Here is a 26,487-nt window from a genome sequence, read left to right on the forward strand (position 1 = left end):
ATGATGATCGTCACCACCTACCACGAAGGGTTCAGGGTAAAACATTGATGAAGCGAATCGATTTTGAGAACAGTCCGTCAGAGGTCAAAGTGACACGGTAAGGTCAAATGTTTGACTCTATGACTTTTTTGTTAAAAGGCCTATTGACCATTGGGGCCGAAGCCTCTGGTCATTAAGGTTATATATATATATATATATATATATATATATATATATATATATATATATATATATATATATATATATATATATATATATATATATATATATATATATATATATATATATATATATAAATATATATATATATATATATATATATAAATATATATATATATATATATATATATATATATATATATATATATATATATATATATATATATATATATATATATATATATATATATATATATATATATATATATATATATATATATATATATATATATATATATATATATATATATATATATATATATACACACACACACACACACACACATCCACATAAAAACATACACACTTTCATGCACACGTGCATATATATATATATATATATATATATATATATATATATATATATATATATATATATTTATTTATTTATTTATTTTTTATTTATTTACTTTTTAAAAGATTTTTTTGACCTTACATTATTTATAAATAAAAATGCCTTATTTAATGACCCTAAAACTAATCACCTAACTGACAAATCGCTAACCTATACTAAATCCTAAAGAGACAAGTAACTAATCCTACACTAATGGTAAAAATACCCCGACCATGAGAACACCATCGACTGCAGATATGTAATACCTTTCTACATTACATACTTGCACTGATCACCTGGTGACTGTCAGTCGAGGCACAGACTAATATAGGGGACATCAATATATGAAAGGGAACCAGACGAGTCAGGAACATTTCCATATACGTCAGCTGTCGGCCCTAATTAGAACAAACAAGATGGTACAATGTATTTAGATAATATGTACAAAAAGTGAAATATCTTGCCCAACAGATCACCATCGACTGCAAGTGCCCAATACCTTTCTGTATTGCACACTTGCTCTCATCAGCAGGTGACTGTCAGGCGAGGAACGGGGTTTAATGTAGGGGACATCTACAGTATATTATAAATAGATCAGTGGGAAGGAAGAACTATGTCAAATATGTCAACCGTCAACTCTAATTAATAGTACAATATATGCATATTTACAGTCGATAAAAACCATAACCATACAGTAAAAAAGTCACATCACTCTGATCAGGCTGGTCTCTCTCAAGAAAGCCATCAATTTATCAGTCATTACAATGTCCCCATCACCCAGGATGGTGGAAAGGGTGAAGGGGACACCTGCACCCTTTCCACCATCCTGGGTGATGGGGACATTTTAATCACGAATAGAATTAGGACAATGGGCGTAGGTACGAACGGTATCATGACTTCAGGCGTCTCGACATGTACAATGTCATCGTCAGTGATCAATAAGGAATATGGTAAAATAGTAAGGGTAAGTACTAAAACATATTTTACAAAAATGTGGGAGTCAAAAAATATGTTTAAATATGCTTAAACCAGGAGGGAACCTAGGCAGAGTAATGGAACAAAGTGGTACTGCAGACTTAGTGTTAGAGAGACGGGTTATGGCTCTTATTATATAATGATTCAAGCAGTCTTAAGTTACTATTTGATGTACAAGACTGTATTTCAAAATGCCCTTTCTTAAGTTTGATATCGCAAGATGCACAATGATCCCTTACTGCTGAGTGAGGAGGCGATCTGAGCCTTCGGCCGGTCCTGTTCGACTTACCCCTACATGCTCATAATTTTGTCGAAGGCACGGGTTGTGCTGCCAATATACCCGGCTTGGCAACCTGGGCAAGTGAAATAATAGACGGCAGACAAGCGTAAGTCGATCGGAGCAGGGTCCTTAATGGGAAAGAATGATCAAGTTTTGAATTAATTACCGGTATAACAGGGTCCTTAAAGTGCAAGTAAGAGCCAGTTTTGAATGAATTACATTAATTCATTGCATTAATTATATTAGGGTCCTTAACGTCAAGGACAGAGCGAATTTTGAATGAATTATATTAATTCATTCGCAATTGATTTTTTTTTTTTTCCCGTTAAGGACAATGTTCCGATCGACTTACGCTCGTCTGTCATCTAATGTTTCACTTGCCCAGGTTGCCAGGCCGGGTATATTGGTAGTTCAACCCTTGCTTTCAAGGTCAGGACAAATGATCATATGGGTAAGTCGAGCAGGACAGGCTGAAGACTCAGATCGCCTCCTCACTCAGCAGCAAAGGGATCATTGTGTATCTTGTGATATACTCAAGAAAAAGCACTTTAAAATATTAATTTGTACATCAAAAAGAGTAACTTAAGATTGCTTGAATTACTGTAAATGAAGACTCATATCCCATCTCTAAAAAACGCTGTCTGCAGTACCACTTTATGTTAAATAGCTCTGCTTTAGTTACCCCCGATTTTTAAACCATATTTAAGCATAATTTTTGACTTACACTTTTTTGTGAAATATGTTTTAGTGTTTAATTTTACAATTTAACCTTATTCCTCTTAGATCGCTGATGATGACATTAACAATGTCGAAATCTCTGAAACAAAAATGCTCTTCGTATCTACGGTCGTTGTCCTCTTCCTGCTCTCAGCTCGTTGTCCTCTTCCTCCTGAAGCTGTGGTTCCCTACGAGCATCCCACTACCTGGAGTTTTTATTCGATTTGGGTCAAACTTGGTGGAAGGACTGAGGGACAGCCATAGCTGAAGAAATTCGTTGTGAGAACGTTTGATGAAAGACGCAGATCACAGTGCACGATTAGCACAATTTTTATGTGAAAGTTCAGGAAAAAATGAAGTAATTTAATTTTGATACCAATCAATTGAAGGTCAAAGCCAGGACAATATTAAATGTTCGGTCCTTTGGGCAACTGAAGAGCACAGATGTTCCAGTCTCTGAGAATTCTTCATTTTTATCTCTTTGCACTGATGCCAACAAATGAATCCTTTTAAACTGTCTTTGTACAAGAATTATTGCCAGTCTGTGAACACCATTGCTGCAGTTTTAATCCAACCTTTGTATCTGCATTGTCCAAATATTTCTTTCACTTACATAGTACAGTTTCCACAGCTTCGAACAGAAATATATACTACTTAGTGTCATATTCATAAAAATCTTTAGCTTCATACTGAGGGGTGGATTTAACTGAAGACAAAATGCAAATATTTGAAAAATATAAATACACTGGTAGCTAAACTTTAATGTACTTCATATAACAGATATTATCCTTATGTTAATTGACCGATAATGGAGAAATCACAATGCTGAAAAACAGAATTTCACCTATTATGCACTACATGTAGTGTGAAACTCACACTGGAAAATTATGCTAAATTCCCTGCAGTTCTCTCGGTTTTGTATGAGATTCATGCTCTTGTGTAACATTACTATCGGTAGGGCTACTAGATATCTCGTATATTCAAGCCATGGTCTACCAAATAATCTTTTCTGGAATAAAAATCACGTCTATTGTTATACGATCCACTGAGTAGAAAAGCCACACGCTTTGGTCACACACTGGTGCAGCCTCCTTGATGGTATTACTGTAAGTCACCCAGGACGGTGTCAGGAGTTTGCTGTCTACAACAGTATCAGAAATCCTTTGTTCTAAGCCCTTCCAGCTTCACATCAGCCAGCTTTCACCCTCCACCATTCGTTCCCAACAGCTTGCTCCCTCAGCAGTCCTGACCAGCCAGATCTCATGTTTACCAGCACACTGGAGGCAGCGTCAGCCATTATAATGGGGCGAGGTTGTTGTCAGGTGCATAGATGTTCTTTGAAAGAAAATGATAGACAAGTATTATATATATCAACACAAACAACAATAAAAATTCACTATGAAGTGATATATCCAAAGTTAGGTGCGTTATATTCAGATGGTATACTGAAATTCAGCATTAGCTGCATATATATATATATATATATATATATATATATATATATATATATATGTATATATATATATATATATATATATATAGAGAGAGAGAGAGAGAGAGAGAGAGAGAATATATATATATATATATATATATATATATATATATATATATATATATATATATATATATATATTCTTATCGGACGCCTTGAGGGAAGAACCTTTTTCCAGGAGGGGATAACCCATATATACCTCAGTATTGATATTTTTTTTATTCAGTACACTGCCTGTATTCAGCTAGCAGTCACCATTCTGTTTACACAAGGGCGTGTTTTCTGTTTCCTTTTCAGATCCTGTCTCCCATAGATCATTTTCTTTTATCGTTCCGCTCGTTACTTTTGATAGTCCTTATCCCGAGACTTACCAGTCGCTTCGGCATCAGTACGTAATGTCCCTACTGAATGCATTCTATGGCTATTGACGAAGAGTGTAATAGTATTACCTCGGGTGTTTTCAAGAAATATCGCTAGATCTTGTAGAAGACCAGTTAAAAGGATTTTAGCAAAATTCTTTACCCTGAACGCCTTTTATCCCAGGCCTGAGATCAACATACCAGCCTTGTAGACTGCAGTTCACCGGTCAGATCGTTTGGCTCAATCCACAAGGTTGACTAATTTTAAGGAAACTGTAAGTTCCAGTGATGATATCTATCATGCTCTTTTTAACTGAGTTTGCTGTTACATCTGCGTGGTTAGTATTTCCTCTGCACCTCCTCCAAAACACGCCAGTCAACAATGAGATGTTGCTATCTGCATAAACCCCTGTCGGACGACGTCATATACGTTTCTTGCTACTTCTTGATGCATTTATTCAGCGTAAAAGATGTTTAAATAGCTTAGGGATTATTGGAAGTTATATCTAATCCCTCCAGTTCAAAAACTCTCTCGTAGTCTGAACTGATCAGCAGAAGATTGCATGAATTACTCGTACATATAGCCTATAAAAGATGTCAGTGGACTGAAGCGGTGAAATAAAATGGGTTGGGAACACACTTCAGCCTGTCGAAACAACGGATATGTAAAGAAAGTACTGGCTGAAACTGTGCCAACCCTTATATGATCGGGACAATTCTAGCGTTTTTCTAGTTAACGCTGAGTGGTAATATGCACATTAGGGTGAGTAATAGGAGCCCGAGATTATTGGTATCAATAACACTGCCATGGAGTGTAATAACTCTAGCTAACGTTACACGACTTTTTACACCTCAGAGTGAGTCACGACTGTTTGAAAACGATAATATTACCATTAAGTATCACTGTTGGGACAGAATTTTTATTTCTTTAGCTAAAGACAGACAATTGTTATCAGCTAAGGTTGAGTTATATGAGCCTTAGACGATGAATATTAGCATCAATAGTTTCTAACATTCGAAAGAACTCCAGAGTTCTATCACACGTAAACCAGATGATTTTACACTGAGAGTGTGTAGTAGGAGCCTCAGAGGGGTAAAAAAATCCAACAATCCTCTGCAGTCTTGGGATTTTTGTAGCTGGTTCTTCATTAAATGGTGGTGGCAGGTTCTTCGTTGATTGGTGGTTGGTTCTTCCTTTATTTAGTAGTTGGTTCTTTGTTAGATAGCTCAGCGTTGTTTGGTGGCTGGTTTTTCATTATTTGGTGGTGTATTCTTTGTTGCTTGGCAGTTGGATCTTCGATGATTGATTGATTTTTGTTTGGCGTTTGATCTTTTATCTTGTGTCCAATTTCTGTTATTCGGAGGCCAATATGGGGTCGGCAGGATTGTGCGTGGCCGAACTGATTAACTCTTTCGGTCTGAGGACGCGATTTAAATTACGCTGCATTCATACCATCTGTAAACAACTTTGTTCACTTTACTAAAATTTTTCGAAGTAGACTGGTTAGTTATTGCCTTAATTAGTCCCTTCAGCAAGAAAAGTCCATTGAAACTAAATAAAATAGATTGTTTGTAACAGGCATAAACTTAAAAAAAAAAAAAAAAAGCACTGCAATAAATAGGTGAAAGGACTTTGTATTCCTACCTTTCGTTGGAAAAGTGTCCCCAGTTTGGGAGTACAATAGTACTGAAGCAGCCAAAATAAAATACAAATGACATCCTCCAGCTGATCCGGCTACAGTGGATTCTCTGTTCTCTCAGATTCCCGTCATTCCAAAGACTTTCCATAGATTCTGTCCTTGATAATTCCACACAGTATTACTGAACTTTACAAGTGCCATTTCCAGTTGGAAGCATCAGATATATCCTTCACTAACATCTTTGCTACAAGAGGATTCTTCTAAGCTAAGGAAAATGTTCTTTTAGCGGCAAGAACAAAATAACAACGACGACTGTGTGATTAGGTACTAAACCACTTCACTGCATAAGGTCTCCTTCAAGGTATATCAAATTGCGTGTTTGGTTATATATATATATATATATATATATATATATATATATATATATATATATATATATATATATATATATAGATATAGATATATCATTTAATTTTTCAACCACTCATCCATTCAATTTATTCCATTTTAGAAGTAAAGTAACCCAACAAATTTTGGCTTCGATTGAGCAAGTATAGATTTATATTTAAGAACCTCGAAGCTGGACAACAATGATATCGCAACGTTAACTGAAAAATTCTAATTTTTATTTGACTTGAGGAACATAATTCTGATATCGAGCATGAGTGGCACCAAGGATGGTCCAGTAGGGGCCAGCCTCCCATTTTTCACCAGCCACCCTCGCATTTCTGAGATATATAAACAGACTGGACTATTTTGGCTTGTCTGTGACTATTTTGGGGCTAAAAATTCAACACATTCTGCCTCCCCGTTCGAAAATGCTTGGCGCCGCCCATGAGAAAGAGAATGAAAAAAAAATCGTTAAAACTCTTTACACAAGTTTCCCTGCAATTGTGACACTTTGGTGTCCGGGAATTGCTTCCTGTGGCCGTGGACCATTTGAGAAAGTAACTGGTATTGCTCTGGGTCCTTCGCCAAGAGTCCTTTGTACTCTTGGACCAAAGCAATGGCCCTCTAGGGCCTCCAAGAAATGGTTGTTGTCCTGCCAGGTTTCTGGATCAGTGTTAAGGTATGAATCAGGAACTTGCAGGATCTTGAAGACGCTCTTTGTTCTGCACGAGACGAATTCCGAGAGGGTCTTCCCGGGAATCTCTGGCGGAAGCACTGAGATTCCTTTCGGCACTTCCTCCTCTTCTTTCTCACATTCCATTACTTGGAGCATGGCTCTTCTCTCTGCTAATTCCACACTTGGGTCGAAGAACACGACGGCTACGAGTTGCTCACTCAAGTACCTCAAGTGTCAGAGCAGTTTTTTCAATGCCCCCTTGGCTGGAGGAATGGAAGATTTGTGGAGAATCTGTAGCAGGTTCAGCTCCGTCAAAGGAGCCTTAGTAGCGAGACGTGATTCGAACCAAGGTGTTACATAGAAACGGATTCCAAATAAGCAGAATTGTTTAAGGCCTCAAAGCTGGCTTGCAGAAATCACGAATCCTGTATCTCGAAACGTGAAGATCTTTAAGCTTTTGAGGATCGAGCCATGAATCGTGCATGGTGCAAGCCTCTAGGCTTCCAGAAGCAGGGTCCAAAGGGAAACTTCACCCTGAGAAACTGAAGAGAGATCTCCAACAATTCTTGATAATCACCGTGAAGTTGCATAATGTCCAGCTGTTGTGAGAGGAATGTGATTTGTTCTTTCTTTCGTTCCTGGACGGCTGCAAGAATATCTTTGTTCTCCACACCAGCCTTGAAGTTTGTGAAGACGATATGGGGCCAAAATTCCAGGAACCTCTGGAAGATCTCAATACCAGGATTATTTGACGGGCCCATCATGGTACTGAAGGTATCTTGCAGTAAGATCAACAAGATTTGATACTGGCAAGAGAAGAAGAGAAGGTCCTGGCTCAAGGCTCTCGAGAACAGGTAGCAGGCTCCGCAATGGAGGCCAGTGTTGCTGGCTGTTGTGTAGAAGCTGAATGCCTCCACGCAGTCCTCGTTATTCCAGTTGTTCACTGTTTCCTGTAACTTGTCGGCAATGATCTATCCTTGACTATTAGCAAGTGATGGCCCAGCTAGCTGCTGCCCAACTCCTGACCCGGATACTATGATTGGAAGTGGATCAACTTTCTCAGTTCCCATGAGATCTTCCATTAGTTTCGTGTCAGTATCAAGTGTTAGGGGCTTCTCCGAATGGAACTGTTCTTTCAGAACTTGAGCGTGTTGTTCCCGAAACATCTTTCAATGTCTTTGAATGGAGGAGCGGCTCACATTGTACTCAATGACGTCGTGCCCAGTTGCATAGAGAACGCCTGCAAATGTATGAACTCCGTTTCAGTCATACATCTTCGTTCTATCCATCGCTGCCAAAGCATGAAGCGTGAGGACATTTTTCTTCCAATTTGATCGTGAACATTCCCCACCAACAGCACCACGTGGTTGGAAGCAACTGTTGGTATCTTCGGTATGAGAAGATGAGGACATCTCGAGAACGACATCCTGGCAGTACCTGGATTTCTCCTTCTCGTTTTTTGTTCTGTTTACAGTTGCTGCCTTTCTCTCTCTCTGCCTTTTCCCTGTCCTTCTGCATCATCACACGGTCCAATCCAGACATACAGCCAGGACGACTAGGCTCCATCTGAAGTTGAAAGAACTTACGATCCACGACATTGTCCATCTGTCCCTCAGCATCCTCATGAGCATTATCAAAGAGGTCTTCCAGTTTTGCCACAAACTTTTGCTCATTCTTCAGCTGAGTCTCGCTTCGACGACACCTGTTCTTCTTCAGGCCCTCCCAGACTTCTATGTATTTCTCAAGCTAGATAACTGCATGCTGAAGTGGACGAATTGGTATCCCAGCATTGTCCCATGTGACTTTCAAGGCAGAGATGGCTTCCTGGGCTGCTTCATACATGATCATCATGAGGCCTTTCAAGGTGATCAAATAATGGCAGAGGGCATCACCTTTGGAGGGGAGCTTCGGCCCTCCAACATATGTGGCACTGCTTTTTAGCAGATTTAATTCACTCTTTGTCCGTGTAGTAGTCATGCTTCACCTGCAGAAGAGGAAAATCTTTATTTTATCAAGTTTCAGAAAAGGAGGGCTTTGAACATACCCTAAATAAAGAGATATCACACTGGAACTTTCAGTAGAATTTTTTTTTTATCAAGTATCTGTTCGTATTAGGCGGTGAGACCAAAGCTGTCGGAAAAGATAAACAAATTCCCATCAACTGGAGGGCCACCCTATATATATATATATATATATATATATATATATATATATATATATATATATATATATATATATATATATGCTGAAGCATGGGGGAGGGATAGTAGTAGAATAGATGTGGAAGATGTTCAGGTTGGCCTGGGAGGAAGGTAGAGTCCCAGAGGATTGGAAGTCAGGTATAATTATTCCCTTGAACAAAGGGAAAGGGAGAAAGAAGTGTGTGGTAATCATAGGGGCATGTGTTTTCTTAGTGTAATAAGAAAAGTGTACGGTAGGATACTTATTGACAGAGGTAGCAAAAGAACAGAGGAATTAGTTGGAGAAGAACAGGGAGGCTTTAGGAAGGGAAGAGGTTGTGTAGATCAGATATTCATTCTTAGATCTTTAGTGGAAAAGTTTCTGGAAAAGGGAAAGAAGTTGTATGTGGCTTTCATGGATTTGGAGAAAGCATATGACAGGGTGGATAGACAAGGATTGTGGAAAGTAATGAGAATATATGGAGTAGATGGGAAGTTGTTGAATGCTGTGAAGAGTATGTATGATGGTGCTAAGGCTGCAGTGCATGTGGATGGTGAACTGAGTGAATTTTTCTCTTTGAAGGTTGGGTTGAAACAGGGATGTGTCATGTCCTCATGGTTGTTCAATCTGTACATGGATGGGGTAATAAAAGAGGTACAAGGTAGGACAGTGGATGTTGGAGTGGCCCTGTTGAGAGAGGGTAGTGCTTGGAAACTCCCTGTACTGTTGTTTGCAGATGATACTGTGTTGTTGAGTGAAGACGAAGGGGAGCTGCAAGGCTTGGTGGATGAGTTTGGAAGAGAATAATAAACAGAATCTAAAGGTGAATGCAGGGAAGAGTAAAGTGATGATCTCTGAGAGAGAAGTTAGTGAATGTACAGTGAGGTTGGATGGTGAGGAATTGGAAAATGTGAGTACGTTTAAGTACTTGGGTAGTGTGATGAGTAAGGATGGAAGTTTGGAGGGTGAAGTGCTTGAAAGGGTACAACAAGGAAGAAAGGTTGAAAGCAGTGATAAGAAACAGGGAGGTGTGCATGGAAGTGAAAAAGTTACTACATGACAGTCTTGTGATAACAACTCTAACGTATGGAAGTGAAGCTTGGACATTGTTGGAAGGACACAAGTTAAGAGTGAGAGCAGTGGAAATGAGTTATTTGAGAGGAGCCTGTGGAGTCACATGGAGAGACAGGCTGACAAATGAGGATATAAAGGAGCATTGTGGTGTGGATATGGATGTGATAGGAAGCGTTAGGAGGAAAATACTGAGGTGGTTTGGCCATGTGGAGAGGATGAAGGGTGAGAGACTGGCGATGAGAGTGTTTGTGAATGAGGTAGAGGGGGGGTGAGGGAGGGGGAGGCCGAGGATGAGATGGAGGGATGGAGTGGAGAGGTATATGAGAGACGGGGGTGTGAGTTGGGAGCAGGGCAGTGAAATGGCGGGGGATAGGGCGACGTGGAGGCGACTTGTTTGTGGCCACCCCGTGCGGGATTGAGGCGTCTGGCAATATATATATATATATATATATATATATATATATATATATATATATATATATATTCTCGTCTTGAGTCAGTATAGGTTAAAGTGAATTCCATGGTGATATAGAGACTAGGGAAAATTCTATGTATTCTACACCTACTTAAATTAGGGAAATTTCGATGTGCCCTGAAAGGTTAAGAATGATTTTGTTGCCGCAAACACTAGAGTGATGACCAAACAGAAATTAGGCTGGAGAGTGTTTCTTTAGATAACTTGATTCCTGCAGATAACAGGGTGGAGTCAGTGTTATTGGAATGGACATGATATATTCTGCTTCCTTTCTGTAGTCACAATGATATTATGTTCCTGTATAAGTTGGGATGGATACTTTGGCCATGCACACATTACGGCATATTCTGTGTTGCTGTATAATAAGACTGGATTCCTTGTCACTGTATTATTATGAATGGGTTATGTATGCACAGATTATATGATTCCCTTATGAGATTGGAGTGAACTGAGTGCTCCTGTCAAGATAACTGTGAATTCGATGCATCTCTTAAGACGGGTGGATTCCATGTCAGGTAGGGACCAGGATCGATTTTGTCTACCTACTGAAATTAGAATCTGCACAGGTTAGGATAAACGCCGCATTAGAATGGATCCTGGATTCCGAAAGAAACTAACGTAGATTCTGTGGCCACGTATGATTAAGGGTGAGGGTTGTGGCCAGGCAAATACTAGAGTGGATTTTGTGAACACATATAAGTTGAGTTGGAAGAACTGGTGATCCTGTATCAATCATTCCGATTTTTGTGATCATGTGAAACTATGTTGGATTCTTTGGTCGTATAGAAATCAATGTGTATTTTGTCTCTGTACAGATCTGGAGAGGTATTGTGCTTCTGTGGAAGTTAGGGTCAATTCTGTATTCCCTCTATAGAGGTGATTCTGTGTACTCGAGAACTTAAAGTGAACGGTTTGTCCTGTAGAGTATAAAAAGACCCTATGTTTCTGCAAAAATCGCGGAGAGTTCTGTGTTCTGAAAGAGATTGTGGTGGATTTTCTTATCGTTCAAAGATTAAATCATTCTCATACCATAATTTTGTTATTTTCCTGCTTCTTCCTGACCAGCATGTTCAGTTAATGTAAACCTTTTTGTACAAGAGGTGTTGGGTATAACTTTCACTAACTCTTTCACTATTTTCACATAGACTGAATGAAATCGTCTGGTAGCAACTAGAATGGAATATGAACAACAAACTCAGGACAGAGAAATTACGGTAATTGTTTGCTACTTTACGGGTGGATTCTGTGTCCATTCATAAATCAAGATGGACTCTGTGTTCTTATACTGTACATTCTATACTGCAAGCGATAGAAATTATCATATCGTTTCACATAACCAGTAGTTCATTCTTCTGTCACAGACTTCTACATTATAAAAAAATATTATTATTATTATTTTTATTATTATTATGATTAGCATATTATTATTATTATTATTATTTTTTTTTTGGCTCAGGAAAAATTTGATAGAGTAAGTTGCATGCAGAACTAACTCACTCTTAACACCTTAACCCATGGGCCGTTTTTATACTTAATTCTTGATACTTACAGACAGCTTTATTCAGGGCAGTGTCATCGAGCTGGAGGGATTTGCTACCCTAAAGTGTTCTTTACTTCCTGCGATGAGGAGTCTTTCTGTAGTTGAATAAACTCACCCTGAGGTGGCAGAACAAAACACACAAGACGTCATACTAGTAGAGACATTTAAGAAGAGTTTCACCTATGAACCATTGCTTCATGTTTATTAATCATTCTTTGCCACTGGAGTATATGCAAATGCGATGTGGTTTCAGCACGGCAAATTGGAGAGAGATGTGTTTCGGAATATGACTGCTTCAGAAGCACTGAAAGGTAGAGGTGTGGAGAGTAAATAACATGGGGCGAATAGCATATCATGGGCTAAAACAGCCGCTTCGCGTTCTCGGCACTTCAGTGCTACAGTCGCAGATCTCCAAACCCGCTTCCTGGACGTACTATCGCTCAAAAAAGTATCCTTACTCACGTGAACACAGGACTCCACAATGAGTACGGCAATTCAAGCAGTATCGGTATTCCAAATTTCCTAGTCCGTTGTGTCAAAATGACTCACATCACTTTAGTAAGGGTACTTTTTTGAGCGATAGTACACACATGACCATTAAGCACAGGGTCTATGATCTAAACCAACTGAAACAGTACACTTACCATGTTCAGTTTGTCACCTGACCTGTTAAAAAATTGGCTAACTCTGCTGAGCCTTATTATCATTTAATGTCGCCTAATTCTTCACGTTCTATAATGTCCGCATATCTTCAGCTTACAACTGTTGTAGCAGAAAATTGCCACAGGTAAAACACCCCAGGGTAAGGCAGGGCATATCCAGGACTTTGTGAAGATTATTTCCACTGTGCAAGTATCTGTGGAACACAATAATAAGTGAGACAGAAAGGGAGGTGGTTAAAAAGAGAAAGGAGGGAAACAAGTATGATTTTGTAAGGAGTCTCTCGAAAAAAAAAAGGCATTAATTCTGTAAAAAGAAATGTTATAATATATAAGAGATTAGACAAACATTTTTATATTATATCCAATCAGAAGGAGGGAAGGGGAGTCTCGAGGTGAATAACTAACTAACTAAATATATAAATAAAGCAAAAAGATAATAAAAACCCATGATACTGCTCGGGTTAGATCATGTCTGGGTGACTTCCAAGAGCTGATTTTTTTGGAGGGTAATGAGACTGATGCTTCAATCTCTAAGCTTGTATAGGGCCGCTCAAAATAATACAATGGCAACAATATAGTTAGCTTTTTATTAAGTTTTTACAAGTTGAAAGTAGAGAGCAACGTTCACTTTTATTCTCTGTGAGATCATGACACATGGCAACCGATTATTAATACAGGTAAATACTAGTGCTCGTGGGCCCTTCGGGCCCCTTGCACTTGCTCCAGGGGAGGGCTCTCGCATTTATGAGCTGTTCTAGTGTAACATTGTCACTTGGATTTTTTGCATCTAACCAACTGATCGTGTTATTTGCAGCTTCGGGAATGGAACCCAAGTTGTCCGAACCCAAGTCCGAAGTACACACACAGACACACGGCTACTGCTACAGTTTATTTTAGTTCTACCTCTGGGCAAAAAATTCTACGGAGATCCCATGCCGGTCTCCGGGAGCAGCGTTTTTGTGGTCAAAATGTGATCGCTCATTAAATATAGTAAAAGTTTTTCAATCATGATGGGACCAAGTTTTTTCATATCAGTGAATTTTTTGCGATTTTTGTGCCAAGTTTGGTGTGATTTGAATGTGTAGTTTCGGCTGCCCAAAACACACACACACACACACACACACACGGTTACTGCTATAGCCTAGTTACACTGCCCTAGTATATTAGATGTACGTATTTAAAATGGTCTCTTACCAGAGTTAGCCTCAGGCCCCAAGTACTCTTAATTCACAGCTGGTGACTTATCTTCGTGTTTGAGAGACTATGGACAGTTGGCTTTGATAATTTTTTGTTGAGAAGAGCATAGGTACTATGCCATAAACACGACGTTCTCGCCCACGGTATACAGTTGTGGACATAGGTACAGGTTTATATGTTACAATATATTCCCAAAAAATTGGACAATAACTTTCGCAACTTAGTTATGCCATCTTCAGAACCCATTTTTTTTTTTTTTTTTCATATTCTGCAAGACGTCTGTAACACTTCAAATATAAATAGAGTGATATCACAATCGCCAACTATTCCTAAAGTACATCACACACTGTATTAAAATATCTTATTTTAATAGAGATAACATGTGTTATATTAACCCGCCCCATCCCGGAGACGTGAATTCACGTTCTCACATGATGTGCACTCATATCCCGGAGATGTAAATTAACGCAGCAACATTGCAAGGTCCCTAATGTGCACAATTTTCAATTTTCGCGAGTGATTTTTGGCAAGTATACACGAGACACCTTCCTCTATTCCTCTACAAGATGCCAAGCAGGGACAATGCCTTACACCGCATAACCTCTCCCCCCCCCTGCACGCCATTGTCTCGGCAATTCACCTGTTACCAGTGACCTGGCCAATAAAGACATTCGGGGCCAGAGTGATTCCCCAATCGATGACAATGTGGAGGACAAAGTTTACATACCATTAGAGGAAGAAACAATCAGAAATGATGATCAGGTAATGTGGCAAAAAAAGGTCAGGAATCGTGATGAGTTAGTGAGTGAAACAATGCTTATAATGCTTATATTACTGTTTGAAAACCAATATACTCTCATACTACATATAAATTCATACCTAATAAATAAATAAATACCGTTTATGAGTGGTTTGGAATAGTTATACCTCCCATAGAACTCGTTTTCTTTGCAGCCAGCATGATAGAAAACCCTGTAAGGTAAGGAGGTACTCCTACCTGGATCGAGTACTTTAAACCTCAGGTGGGCGATTTCTCTATGAATTTTCGATGTTTCTCACCAAAAGCGGATGTTTGAGCCAAAAAAAAAGGTCCAAAAATGTCGGGACTGGGGCGTACCACTGCCCAGAAAATGTCCGGATGGGGGGGGTTAAAGGAAATTTCTTAACGCAACGCTACGAATTATCAATTGTTAGGTTTATGTAGTTCAATGTCAAGGAATTCTCCTCACGTCCGTGAAATTTAGGGCACCAGGGAGGTAAAAAACTCTTTTGATTACACTTTGATCGCTAATTACGAACTTCACATTTTATTTCAGCTAATGGCAGACAGTTATATTTTGCTTATAAAGTTATATATGAGGCAATGTTAATCTTCAATAAAGGTTGGTTATTGGGATGAAGAAGACTTATTTGTAATGAAAAGAGAAGTGGCTAGTACTTGAAAAAATGCTAACGATATGTTCTGCAATGTTTTTGTTGATAACTCCCAATTTTTTTAAGTACCGGTAATTAATCCCACAGTTCAGATGAGCTGTACAGTCTAATATAATATTCATGCTGAGGCAGGCGTCATTTAACGAAGGACTAAGTCACACAGTGTGATATGTACGTTGTTAGTTTCCTACTTTTACGCTTTCGTTTTCCTATTTTTATGTGAAATAGGTTGGTGTTGATGATGATGATGATGATGATGATGATGAATGTGTTCAGGAAATAGACGTTATGATGTTTTTCACTTGTGTTTATTCTAATTCCCACTCAGGTGACAGAAGGAACAGAGGTACACGAGGGTAGTGTGAGTGAGACCCCTGGCGGCCACTCCTCTGCTGCCACCAGTTCCCACTCCTCTGCTCCCACCTCCACACACACTCCGCCCAAGCGCCGCCCAAACCATCACCAAGCCAGGCTTGCCGTAACTGTGGGCGGGAGGGGGACGACCACACCCACACCCACACCCACGCCCGGTACCACCACCCCCACACCCATCGGTCTGCCCATAGCCAGAGTGACCCTCAAGCGCCATAAAGCCTCCTCCCACCACTCTGGCCTCTACATCTGTACCAACACCTGCACACCCAACATCAACCTCACCCTGCACGTGCTCACAGGTCTGCTATTTTTCGTTCCCTTTAACACTGCAGAGATTTTCCTGTTACAGCTAGTTTCCCAGAGCTTCGTATCAAAGTAAGGCATTGCTATGACTACACCTTTCCATACCACTTCTTTGTGACAAGAATCCTATTCTAGTCAGTTGTACATTCAGAATGGTTAGATGACAGTTTTAGGCCAATTAATGTGTGCAGAGTCTCAATTTTTTTTTTTATGTGTCCAACTCTGGGCATAGGCTTCACAGCCTGGTCCCAAGGCTCAGTAGTCCTCCTACATACCATACACCTATAAATGTCACCACTTCGGCGCCAACACCCACCGTCCATACTGAATACATGCTAGGGTTGTTTCATACGGGACTGATGTATTGGTATTAGCAGGGGTATTTTTACGACATGTTGGTGGGTCTTCTGATAGATCAGTAAAGTCTGCTTTTCTGATATTTAAATCCTGGAGCTGTTTCCTGCCCCAGCAGGGATTTGAACCTGGGTCTAACAGGACTGCAGACCACCTCTCTACCGACTGAGCTACCGCCTCCCTTACTTGTCTGATTAATCCATTGAAGTCTATAGAGCACTTTCTTTCTTTCTTTTTTCATTCATTCATTTCTTTCTTTCTTTTTATTCCTTTCTTTCTTTCTAAACAGGCAAGGTGCTCTTAACCACTTGCATTTCAGCTCATGACCAGTTATCCTTGATTAGAGGGAGAATTTGACTTGAAACCGCAGATACTCTTTCCTATGCTTAATATAAAAGGGTAAAGGCTCATAGAATTTTATGTATCCCCGAATTAGTTTTCAGTTTGTAGGAGTAGCCTACTCCACTACCCTCAGGTGTGGTAAAACAACTATAGATACCTCATAAACTGAATTAACTCATTCACTCCGAGGATACATTTTTAACCCCCCCGTGCACCATAAGTTTCCAATAAGTTTCGGTCCCCTGCACAGAATGAAAACCTCGTTCAGGCTGGCTCTGCGTGCGCAGCAAGGGAAAAATTTCTGTGGCCCAATTTACCCCCGGAAAGTGCTTATATTGTTATAAATCGCTTCCCATCATCTTCATTGACGTTTATACTATAAGAAAATAACATAAAACAGATGAATAAATGTATGGAAATGAAGCCTGAATAAACCTGATTTACATGAAAACTAGCTTCTCACAACTTCCCAAAATCACCATGAAATTTTTTTCCCGTGACACGCAGCTGCAAAGGACATGCCTACTGTATATGCAGACTTTCACGATCTTTCATCTATGAAAGTTTCAGGTTGATACGTCCAATAGTTTTCGAGTAAATAAAACAAAACTATGAAAATTGCCTAAAAACGTCTGATTTGTTTATAATTTCATATGTTGTTAGTGACACTGTAACAAACATATATGTAAATTCTATCCAGTTTTGTAGCCCAAAGTTTAAGGAAGCCCATGATATAATTCACAGTGTTATAACCATTATTGTTATGGAGAAAATGAATTTTGAAAACTTACGATGGGTTGCACTCGGTTTGCGCTGTGACAGCACATACGCTCAGGCCCATAGGCAGAGTATGTTTGTTTTTCGTAACTTTTCCCCAGTTATTTTCACACATGTGTTACTTTGCTTTACAAAAGTATGCATAGGAAATCATTAGCTTGATCAAGCTTTCTTCAGATTTTTTATGCGACCCATACTTTACGAGTAAAATGAATGAGAGAATTGCAATGAAATGCACCACATTTTCCCTATGAGAAATATATAGTAAACACACAATTTATACCTTACAATACAATAGTATAAAAACTAGACAAATAAGCTTGTTACGTCCTCTAGCAGAGGACAGGTACGATCACAGCCTGAGTGTGTGTGCGAGTATTTGTGATGTGTGAGTGTGTGTGTGTGTGTGTGTGTGTGTGTGTGTGTGTGTGTGTCTGTGTGTGTGCATGTGTGTGTGTGAGTGTCTGTCTCTCTGTATGTCTGTGTGTCTGTGCGTGCGTGCATGTGTGTATGTGTGTGTGTGTGTGTGTGTGTGTGTGTGTGTGTGTGTGTGTGTGATGTGATTTACTGTTGTATGTATTCATCAGTAATGTGGTCTCTGGAAAGGTGAAAAATGTCATCTGAGTGATGACAGTAGGAGTTGTAGTAGCGTCAGTCATGGCAGTGGTGAAAGGACCAGTGGTGGCAGTGGTGAAAGGAATTATGGTAGTGATGGTGCTACTACCACTCTCTACAGTGCTTATCACAGTGGCCTTGACTGCGGGTTTGCCCTTACCACTCGTAGGGTCATATTTCACCCTCGCTTTCCTGCTCCTCACTCTCTCCTCCTCAACATATTCACTTTCCATTTTGCTTTCACTGCTTTCTTCACTCTCATTTCCACTGAATAAGTATTTCATGTAATCTTTCTCAGATAAGCCCTTGCAAGACATTTTTCAGGTTTAATGTAATGTAACAATAGCAAAGGAACAGTAAAAACTGATTAAGAATTTTCAAATCTGGCTTTCTCTTAAAATATATAAGAACCACTTATAAACGTTTCTTACAAGCACATTGCACTATATACAACACAATATCACTAAACACACGTAAGGTATGGACAGTGCAGTAGTAGCCAAACGCGGGTTTAAATGACCGGCCACGCATTCACACACCCTTCCAGCCTGACTGATGGGACAATAGGCCGCTTACCCTTCCAATAAACTCCCGGCTGTTGCCATATATTTCCCCTGGACCTGGCAACCCTCAGCTTTGACTCAACCAAATTTGACACAAATCCCTCCACAGAAAAAGTTTCTACGACCATTTATAGGGAAGTTGTGTCATGTTGCGTCATTGGTTACAATTCAGATTGCAAGGCTTATGACTCACAGTGCGTCATCTTGCGCGAGGGGGTTAAGAAATCCTGCCATCCCCATAATATATTTTTACAGTTCCTTACAGTTATGTTACTGGATGAGGCTCGTTGTTGAGCCTGTAACTCAAGCACTATATCCTGGCAACTTTATTGGCGGTGGGTAAGTGAGGTGAACGTTATTTGTGCTTTATAATAAAATTTTTATTCTTGATTTCCCCCAGATTTATCAAGCCTTCTCTCAGGCTCTCACTGTTCTTGATATCACCACACTCTCTGGTATAATTCCACATGTTTACAACTCTGCATTGGAAGGAGTATTTTCTTACATTCAGTCTTGTTCTTGGCTTCTATATTTTCAATGAATGGCCTCTTGTTGGATTATCTTCCTGCAGCTGAAACAATCTCTCACAACATTTTGCATCATATCTTCCAAGTAAAATTTTGTATGTTTCTATTAAATCCCACTGTGATCTGTAAGTTAACGATAGTAGATTTAGTATTCTTAGTCCCTCCTCATATGGTGTCTCTCTCATCCCTGGTAACAGTTTGGTAGCCCTGCATTGAACCCTCTCCGCTGCTTCTATATCTTTCATCAGATATGGATTCCAAATCTGGTTAGCGTATTGGAGATGAGGTTTCACCAATGCTACATACAGAGATTTGAATATTTCATTATCCATACTAAGGAAGGTCCTACTGATTGTGCCTGCTATCCTGTTTTTCTTCTTTATTTTTTCTGTTAAATGGTAAGAGAAATCCAGCTTATCAATAAAAACGCCTAGGTCCCTTTCTGAAGAACATTTATCCAGGTCTGTAGTCATTGTGTAGTTGTGGTCCTTGAGACTGCTCCTTCCTATTCTCATGAATTTGCACTTCTCTGGATGTAAATTTAGTTGCCAGTTTTCTGTTCACTCATGCATGTCATTTAGATCTTCCTGTAACTTTCAGCAATCTTCCTCACTTTCATTTTTCCTGTATATCTACCATCAGCATACAAATATATTTCACTGCCACGGCCAGTGCAGTGTGGGAGATCATTTACAAAATATACAAACAGAAGGGAACCAAGGACTAAACCCTGGGGAGCTCCACTGATCAAGATCACCTTCTTCCAATCTGATGCTTCCCCATTAACCATCACTCTTTGTGTCCTGATTGTAAGGAACACCTTGATCCATTTATAGTATATCCCATCAATAGAGTAACTGGTAATCTTCTGTAGGAGTGTCTTATGGGGCACCCTATCAAAAATCTTCATAAAATCTAAATAAATTACATCTACAGACTAGCACACCCTTCACCTATTGCTGCTACCCAGGCGTCTGTAACTTTAATCAACTGTAAGACCGTAGATCTTCCTGTCATGAATCCAAATGCTTTTTTACCGACGAGACTATATTTCTTCATATGAGATACAATTTCTTTTGCCGGAAGTGCCTCCATAATTTTATAGAATACATTTGTCAGGCTGACGGGTCTATACTTCCCTGGGTCAATTTTGTCTCCCTTTTTGTATATACAATAGTTATAATACTGGCAACCTTCCAATCTGATGATAATGTCTGAATCTCAAATGAATATTCAGAGTCTTTGTAATGGCTCGAGTATTTCAGTCATTTTCTCTTCATATCCTCTGGTGTATCCCATCTGGACCAGGTGATTTGTTTTTCTTCATATTTTGTACTGTATTTTCTTTATCTTTAGTACGTTTTGGGGATATCACTGTTGGCACATTCTTTTTAGTGCTTTGTGGTACTGCACCATCAGGTTCTCTAATAAAAATCCCAGAGAATTGAATACATAAATCTTCTGCCTCCTCGGTATCACTTGCTGTTTTTGTTACCATGTCTTTGTATAGTTCCTGGATTCTTGACTTTACTCACGTTCTTGACTGAACATATTTCCAAAACAGTTTAGGATCTGATTTTCCATTTTTAGCAATTAGTTGTTTGTTCATTTTTTTAATTTTTAATGTTTCTCTTCTAAACTGATTGTTCACTCTTTCATACCCATTTTCCACTTCCAAAAAATTTCTTCCAATTAGTTCTCCTTCAAAGTTTGTGTTCCTGATGTTCCTAAGTTTAGCCCATAGTCTTTGCTTCTTCTAGATCATGGTCCAAAGTCTTTTGTTCATTAGCAGGACTTTATTTGTCCTATTTCATTTTTTGGTTCTGCTAAAGGCCTTCTGTGGTACACATTTACCTATTGCTCTTTGCACCCTGTCTTTAAATGCATTCCACTTGGCTTCCATATCATTACCTTGTGACAGGATTTCAGTCCAATCAATGTTCAGATCCTTCCTCATTTGAGTGTAGTCAGCCTTATCATACATGTATATCTATTTCTTTCCTTTTTATATTGCTCCTCAAAGTTACATTGAAATTACATTCATGAATGGTCGCTTTATCTCAGTGGAGATCCTTGCCAATAATATTCATAAGTGTGTCATCATTATTAAACACCAAATTCAGTGCCAACACTGGTTCCTCTGATTCTTGTAGTGTCAGTAATGTGTTGTGTAAGGAATTCATCCCTTACCTTTTCGATGAACAAGTTGTTTAAATCATTTAATCCGGCATGTGTTATAGTTTGACCAGTTAATTTTGGGATGATTGAAATCTTTAATAATAACCATGGATTTTAAGTTCTTGTCACTTAATCTTGCATCAGCAACAGCAGATCCTCGTTGTTTGTGTCGTCCCTGTTAGGGCTCCAATATACTGACTGTCAAGGGGGAAGTGGAAATAAGAATAAACTGCAAATGAATCATTGGTTGTCACAAAGTAATTGACTTCTGGAATCAAGTAATAAGAGTTTATGCTAGCCTACTTCGCCAGTTCTCTAAAGATGAGAATTTCATAAACTTTCTCACCAGTGCACAGCAGAGACTAATCACTCACGAATGCTGAATCGTTGATACTGTTGGCCTCTGAGAAAGTGTCCTTACCCCTGATAATCAATAATTAGTCTATCTATCTATCTATAGCCCGACGCCCTAATCCCGCAAAGGGTGGCCGCAGACAAAACGCCTCCAAGTCGCTCTGTCATGCACCACTTGACTACCCTCCCCCCAACTCACCCCCCCCTCCCTCATATACCTCTCAACTCCATTCCTCCACCTCATCCTCGGTCTACCTCTCCCTCTCCCTCCCTCCACCTCACCTACATACACCCTCTTAGTCAGTCTTTCATTCTCCATTCTCTTCACATGTCCAAACCACCTCAGTGTATTTCTCCTAATCTTCTCAACCACATCCACATCCACCCCACAGCGTTCCTTCACTTCTTCATTCGTCAACCTGTCCCTCCACGCCACTCCACATGCTCCTCTCAAGCAACTCACCTCCACCGCTCTCACTCTTGACTTGTTCCCCTCTTGCAAGGTCCATGCCTCACTTCCATACGTCAGGGTAGGGATCACAATACTATCATGCAGTGACTTCTTAACTTCCATACTCACCTCCCTATTTCTCATCACTGCTTTCAGTGTACCAACAACCTTCCTTCCCTGCTGTACCCTTTCACACACTTCACCCCTCAAAGTTCCATCCTTATTCATCACACTACCCAAGTACTTGAATGCACTCACATTCTCCATATCCTCAACATCCAACCTCACTGCACACTCTGTGACTTCATTCCTCTCAAACACCATAACTTTACTTTTGTTTACATTAACTTTCAGATTCCTCCTCCTACACACTGTCCCAAATTCATTCACCAAACCTTGCAACTCCCATTCATCTTCACTCAACAGTACCGTATCATCAGCAAACAGCAACACCGGAAGCTTCCAAATCTCACCCTCATTCATTAGAGCCACCCCCACATCCACTGCCCTACCCTGCACCTCCTTTACAACCCCATCCATGTATATATTAAACAGCCATGGAGACATCACACAATCCTGTTTCAGTCCCACATTGAGATCAAAGAACTCACTCAGCTCACCATCCACTCGCACCGTAACCCTAGCTCCCTCGTACATACTCTTCACAGCACTCAACAATTTCCCCTCCACTCCATATATTCTTAATACCTTCCACATACCTTGCCTATCTATTCTGTCATATGCTTTCTCCAAGTCCATGAAGGCAGCATACACTTTCCTACCCTTCTCTAGATACTTCTCCACTAAACATCTTAGAACAAATATCTGATCTACACACCTAAATCCCCCTTGTTCTTCTCCAACTAGCTCCTCTGTCATATGCCTAACCCTATCAATGAGTATTCTACCATATATTTTACCAGTCACACTAAGTAGGCATATACCCCTATGGTTACCACATACTTCTCTCTCTCCTTTTCCTTTGTATAAAGGAACAATTATACCTGATTTCCAGTCCTCTGGAACCCTTCCCTCTTCCCAAGCCAATCTACACAACTTCCATATCCACGCCACAACAATCTCACCCCCATACCTAAGCATTTCACCACACACTCCATCAATTCCTGGGGCCTTTCCCAACTTAATATTCTTCATCGCTTCCACAACTTCCGCCCTACTGATCTGTTCCTCCCTCCTCTCATCTCTTCTTCTCCCAGCCATTCCCCAACCGCTTATACTCGCACTGCTCTCACTCTCCACATTCAACAAATCCTCAAAGTGCTCCTTCCATCTCCTCAGTTTCTCTCTCTTCTCCACCAACAATCTATTATTCCTATCTTTCAATCCCCTACTATTTCCCCTTTCACACTGCCTTACTTTCTTTACCTCCTTCCAAAACAATTTCTTACTCTCCCTCCATTTCACACTCAGATTCCTCCCAAACTCCTCATCCACTTTCTCCTTACTCTCCTTCACCAGTCTCTTAACCTCCCTTCTCCTGCTCACATATACCTCTCTCTTCTCTCTCTCATCTTCTCCCCTACCTCTACTCGCTAACCATTAACAATATGCCTTCTTCTTTTGTTCCACAGCTCGTTTCACCTCATCATTCCACCATGCTGTCCCTTGCACACCCTTGCATCTCCTCCTCACTCCACAAACCGCCTTACACGCTGCGCCTATCTCTTCCGTGAATATCTTACATACGTCTGCCACCCCTTCCATCTGCTCTAGCTCATACCTTCCCAGTCTTTCTTCCACTATGCTCTTATACTCTGTCATTTTCTCACTATCTTGCAATTTCTCCACTCTTCTCACAGGAGTTGCTTCCTCCTGTCTTCCCCTTCGTCTCCTCAACCACTTTCTATTGCAGCTCTACCTTGGCCATCACTAAGTGATGGTCCGAGACTCCATTCCCCCACCTTCTCCAAACTCTTGCATCCAACACTTGTCTTCTCATTCGCTCATCCACACACACGTAGTCTATCATTGCCTTTCGTTCAACAAGTTCACCATCCATCCTCCTCATTACTTTCCATGTATACCAGTAGATCATCTTATGCCGAAAGTAGGTGTTGGCTATTGCCAACCCCTTACAAGCTCAGATGTCCACCAAAGCACTTCCATTCCCATCTACATCAGCTGGCACACCCCACTGACCAACCACTCCATCCATTCGTACATTCCCAACTTTGCCATTCATGTCTCCAATCAACAGCACTCTCTCGCTCCTCTCAAACTTTTCCATACACGCTTCTACACTCTCCCAAAACTCATCTTTCACTCTTGCCACTCGATCCTCTGTCGGGGCATACACACATACAATCGCCCACGTTGTATACCTACTTTCATCCTCACCCATACAATCCTTGCACCCACTGTTCCATACTCTCTTATATTCTCCTTCCACTTCTTGCTTATCATCAGACATACTCCCTCTCTTGCCCTCTCATTTTCATTGACTCCCACACATATACCTAAACCATATTCCCATTCTCTCACCCTTTCACTTTCCCATTTAGTTTCAGTCAATCCACATATATCCACTTTTGCATCCTCAAGCACCTGAACAATCTCTCTCTCTTTCACTTCATCATTCACTCCTCTCACATTCCACGTTCCCACCCTAAGAATGTCCTTCCTCCGTTCCTTAGTCGTCAACGTATGGTCCGTCCGGGTCCGAGGCGCTTTGTTCGCTTTTTTAGTTAGTTCTTTTTACGGGGTGGGGCTCTAACCCACCACCAACCCTTTTAGTCGCCTCATACGACAAGCAGGGATACTGGGGGAGTATTCTTGAAACCCCCCTGGTGCTAACTCCTCGTTGGCACAACGGATTTAAGAGTTAATATAAAAGAACTGCTTTAACTACCACTCGTGATTAATGTAAGAAGTTTGTGCAAACTCAGAGTAGCAAACTAAAGTAAGCACACTGTGGAGGAATCAAACAAGATTTTTACATTTAATTGAGCTTGAAAAGAAAAACTGTAATTTTTTTTATTACAGCAAATAAAATTATGTTACAAGGGAACTTAAGTAAATTCAAAATATTAAGCAAAGTAAATACACTCACTCATGCACACAAACAACTACCTAATAATCTTAAGCCTAGAAAACATGGAAAGAAAATACTGGTCAGTGGAAAAAAATGGAGCTGTAGCTGCGAAGAGGCTGGGCATCTCTGCTTACTACTCAAGGCGCTGCAGTTCGGGCTGCTGATGTCCACTGCTGCTGATCACCAACTCAGTGGGGAGATGGGGGAATCATATAACTACTAGAGACTGTAGCCGTTACGACAGGGGTTTTGCTTCTCTGCACTGCTCACGATGTCCTCTACCCGTGACAGCTCTACACCAATTGAACAATGTTCTCACGCCAGCCTCAAAGCGAATACACAATCACCGGAAGTAGGTGTGGCCTAACTTAATGGCTGGAGAGGCAAGGTGGAGGAATGATAATTACACTAAAGTATCGCTAACTGAAGCACTAATGTCGTGCTTAAGAACAGTCACTGATGAAGCAGTGACGAATGTTGTGAAAAATAGTTTTAGTTGGAGTCCTCACAGGACGGTTAGCTGCCTGAGCGAAATTTTCTGGGAATTCCCACTGCGTTTGTAGGCTTGCACAATAATACAATGTCACTAGTTCTCATAATAATACAATGTCACGAACTGGCATAATAACAATCTTGCGAATTTGTGACATTACCCCTCATCAAAAAGAAATTTTTCAGAGAAAAATTTAACTATATATATATATATATATATATATATATATATATATATATATATATATATATATATATATATGTATATGTATATATATATATATATATATATATATATATATATATATATATATATATATATATATATATATATATATATATATACACAACCTAACTCAGTCACACAAGATCCACACTGTAGTGTGTGTACTGTCCTGCTACTGGAGAAGAGCACTATCGTCAATGAGCATAAAAACCTTGTATTTCCATTAACAGAAG

The 26,487-nt window shown here is 39.9% G+C and overlaps 1 protein-coding gene across 1 annotated transcript in view; it reads left to right on the forward strand.

Annotated features, from left to right (window-relative positions):
- Positions 1-16,399, forward strand: part of LOC145394523 (uncharacterized) — a 191,345-nt gene extending 174,946 nt beyond the window's left edge. The window contains exon 6 of the mRNA XM_080268363.1: positions 15,974-16,399. Within this exon, the coding sequence (XP_080124489.1) occupies positions 15,974-16,399 (426 nt within the window). The remainder of the gene's footprint in view (positions 1-15,973) is intronic.
- The last annotated feature ends 10,088 nt before the right edge of the window (positions 16,400-26,487 follow it).

Source organism: Coenobita brevimanus, chromosome 27 (assembly GCF_032717465.1).
Source record: "Coenobita brevimanus isolate Jiangsu-jjx chromosome 27, ASM3271746v2, whole genome shotgun sequence".
Classification (NCBI taxonomy): Eukaryota; Metazoa; Arthropoda; class Malacostraca; order Decapoda; family Coenobitidae; genus Coenobita; species Coenobita brevimanus.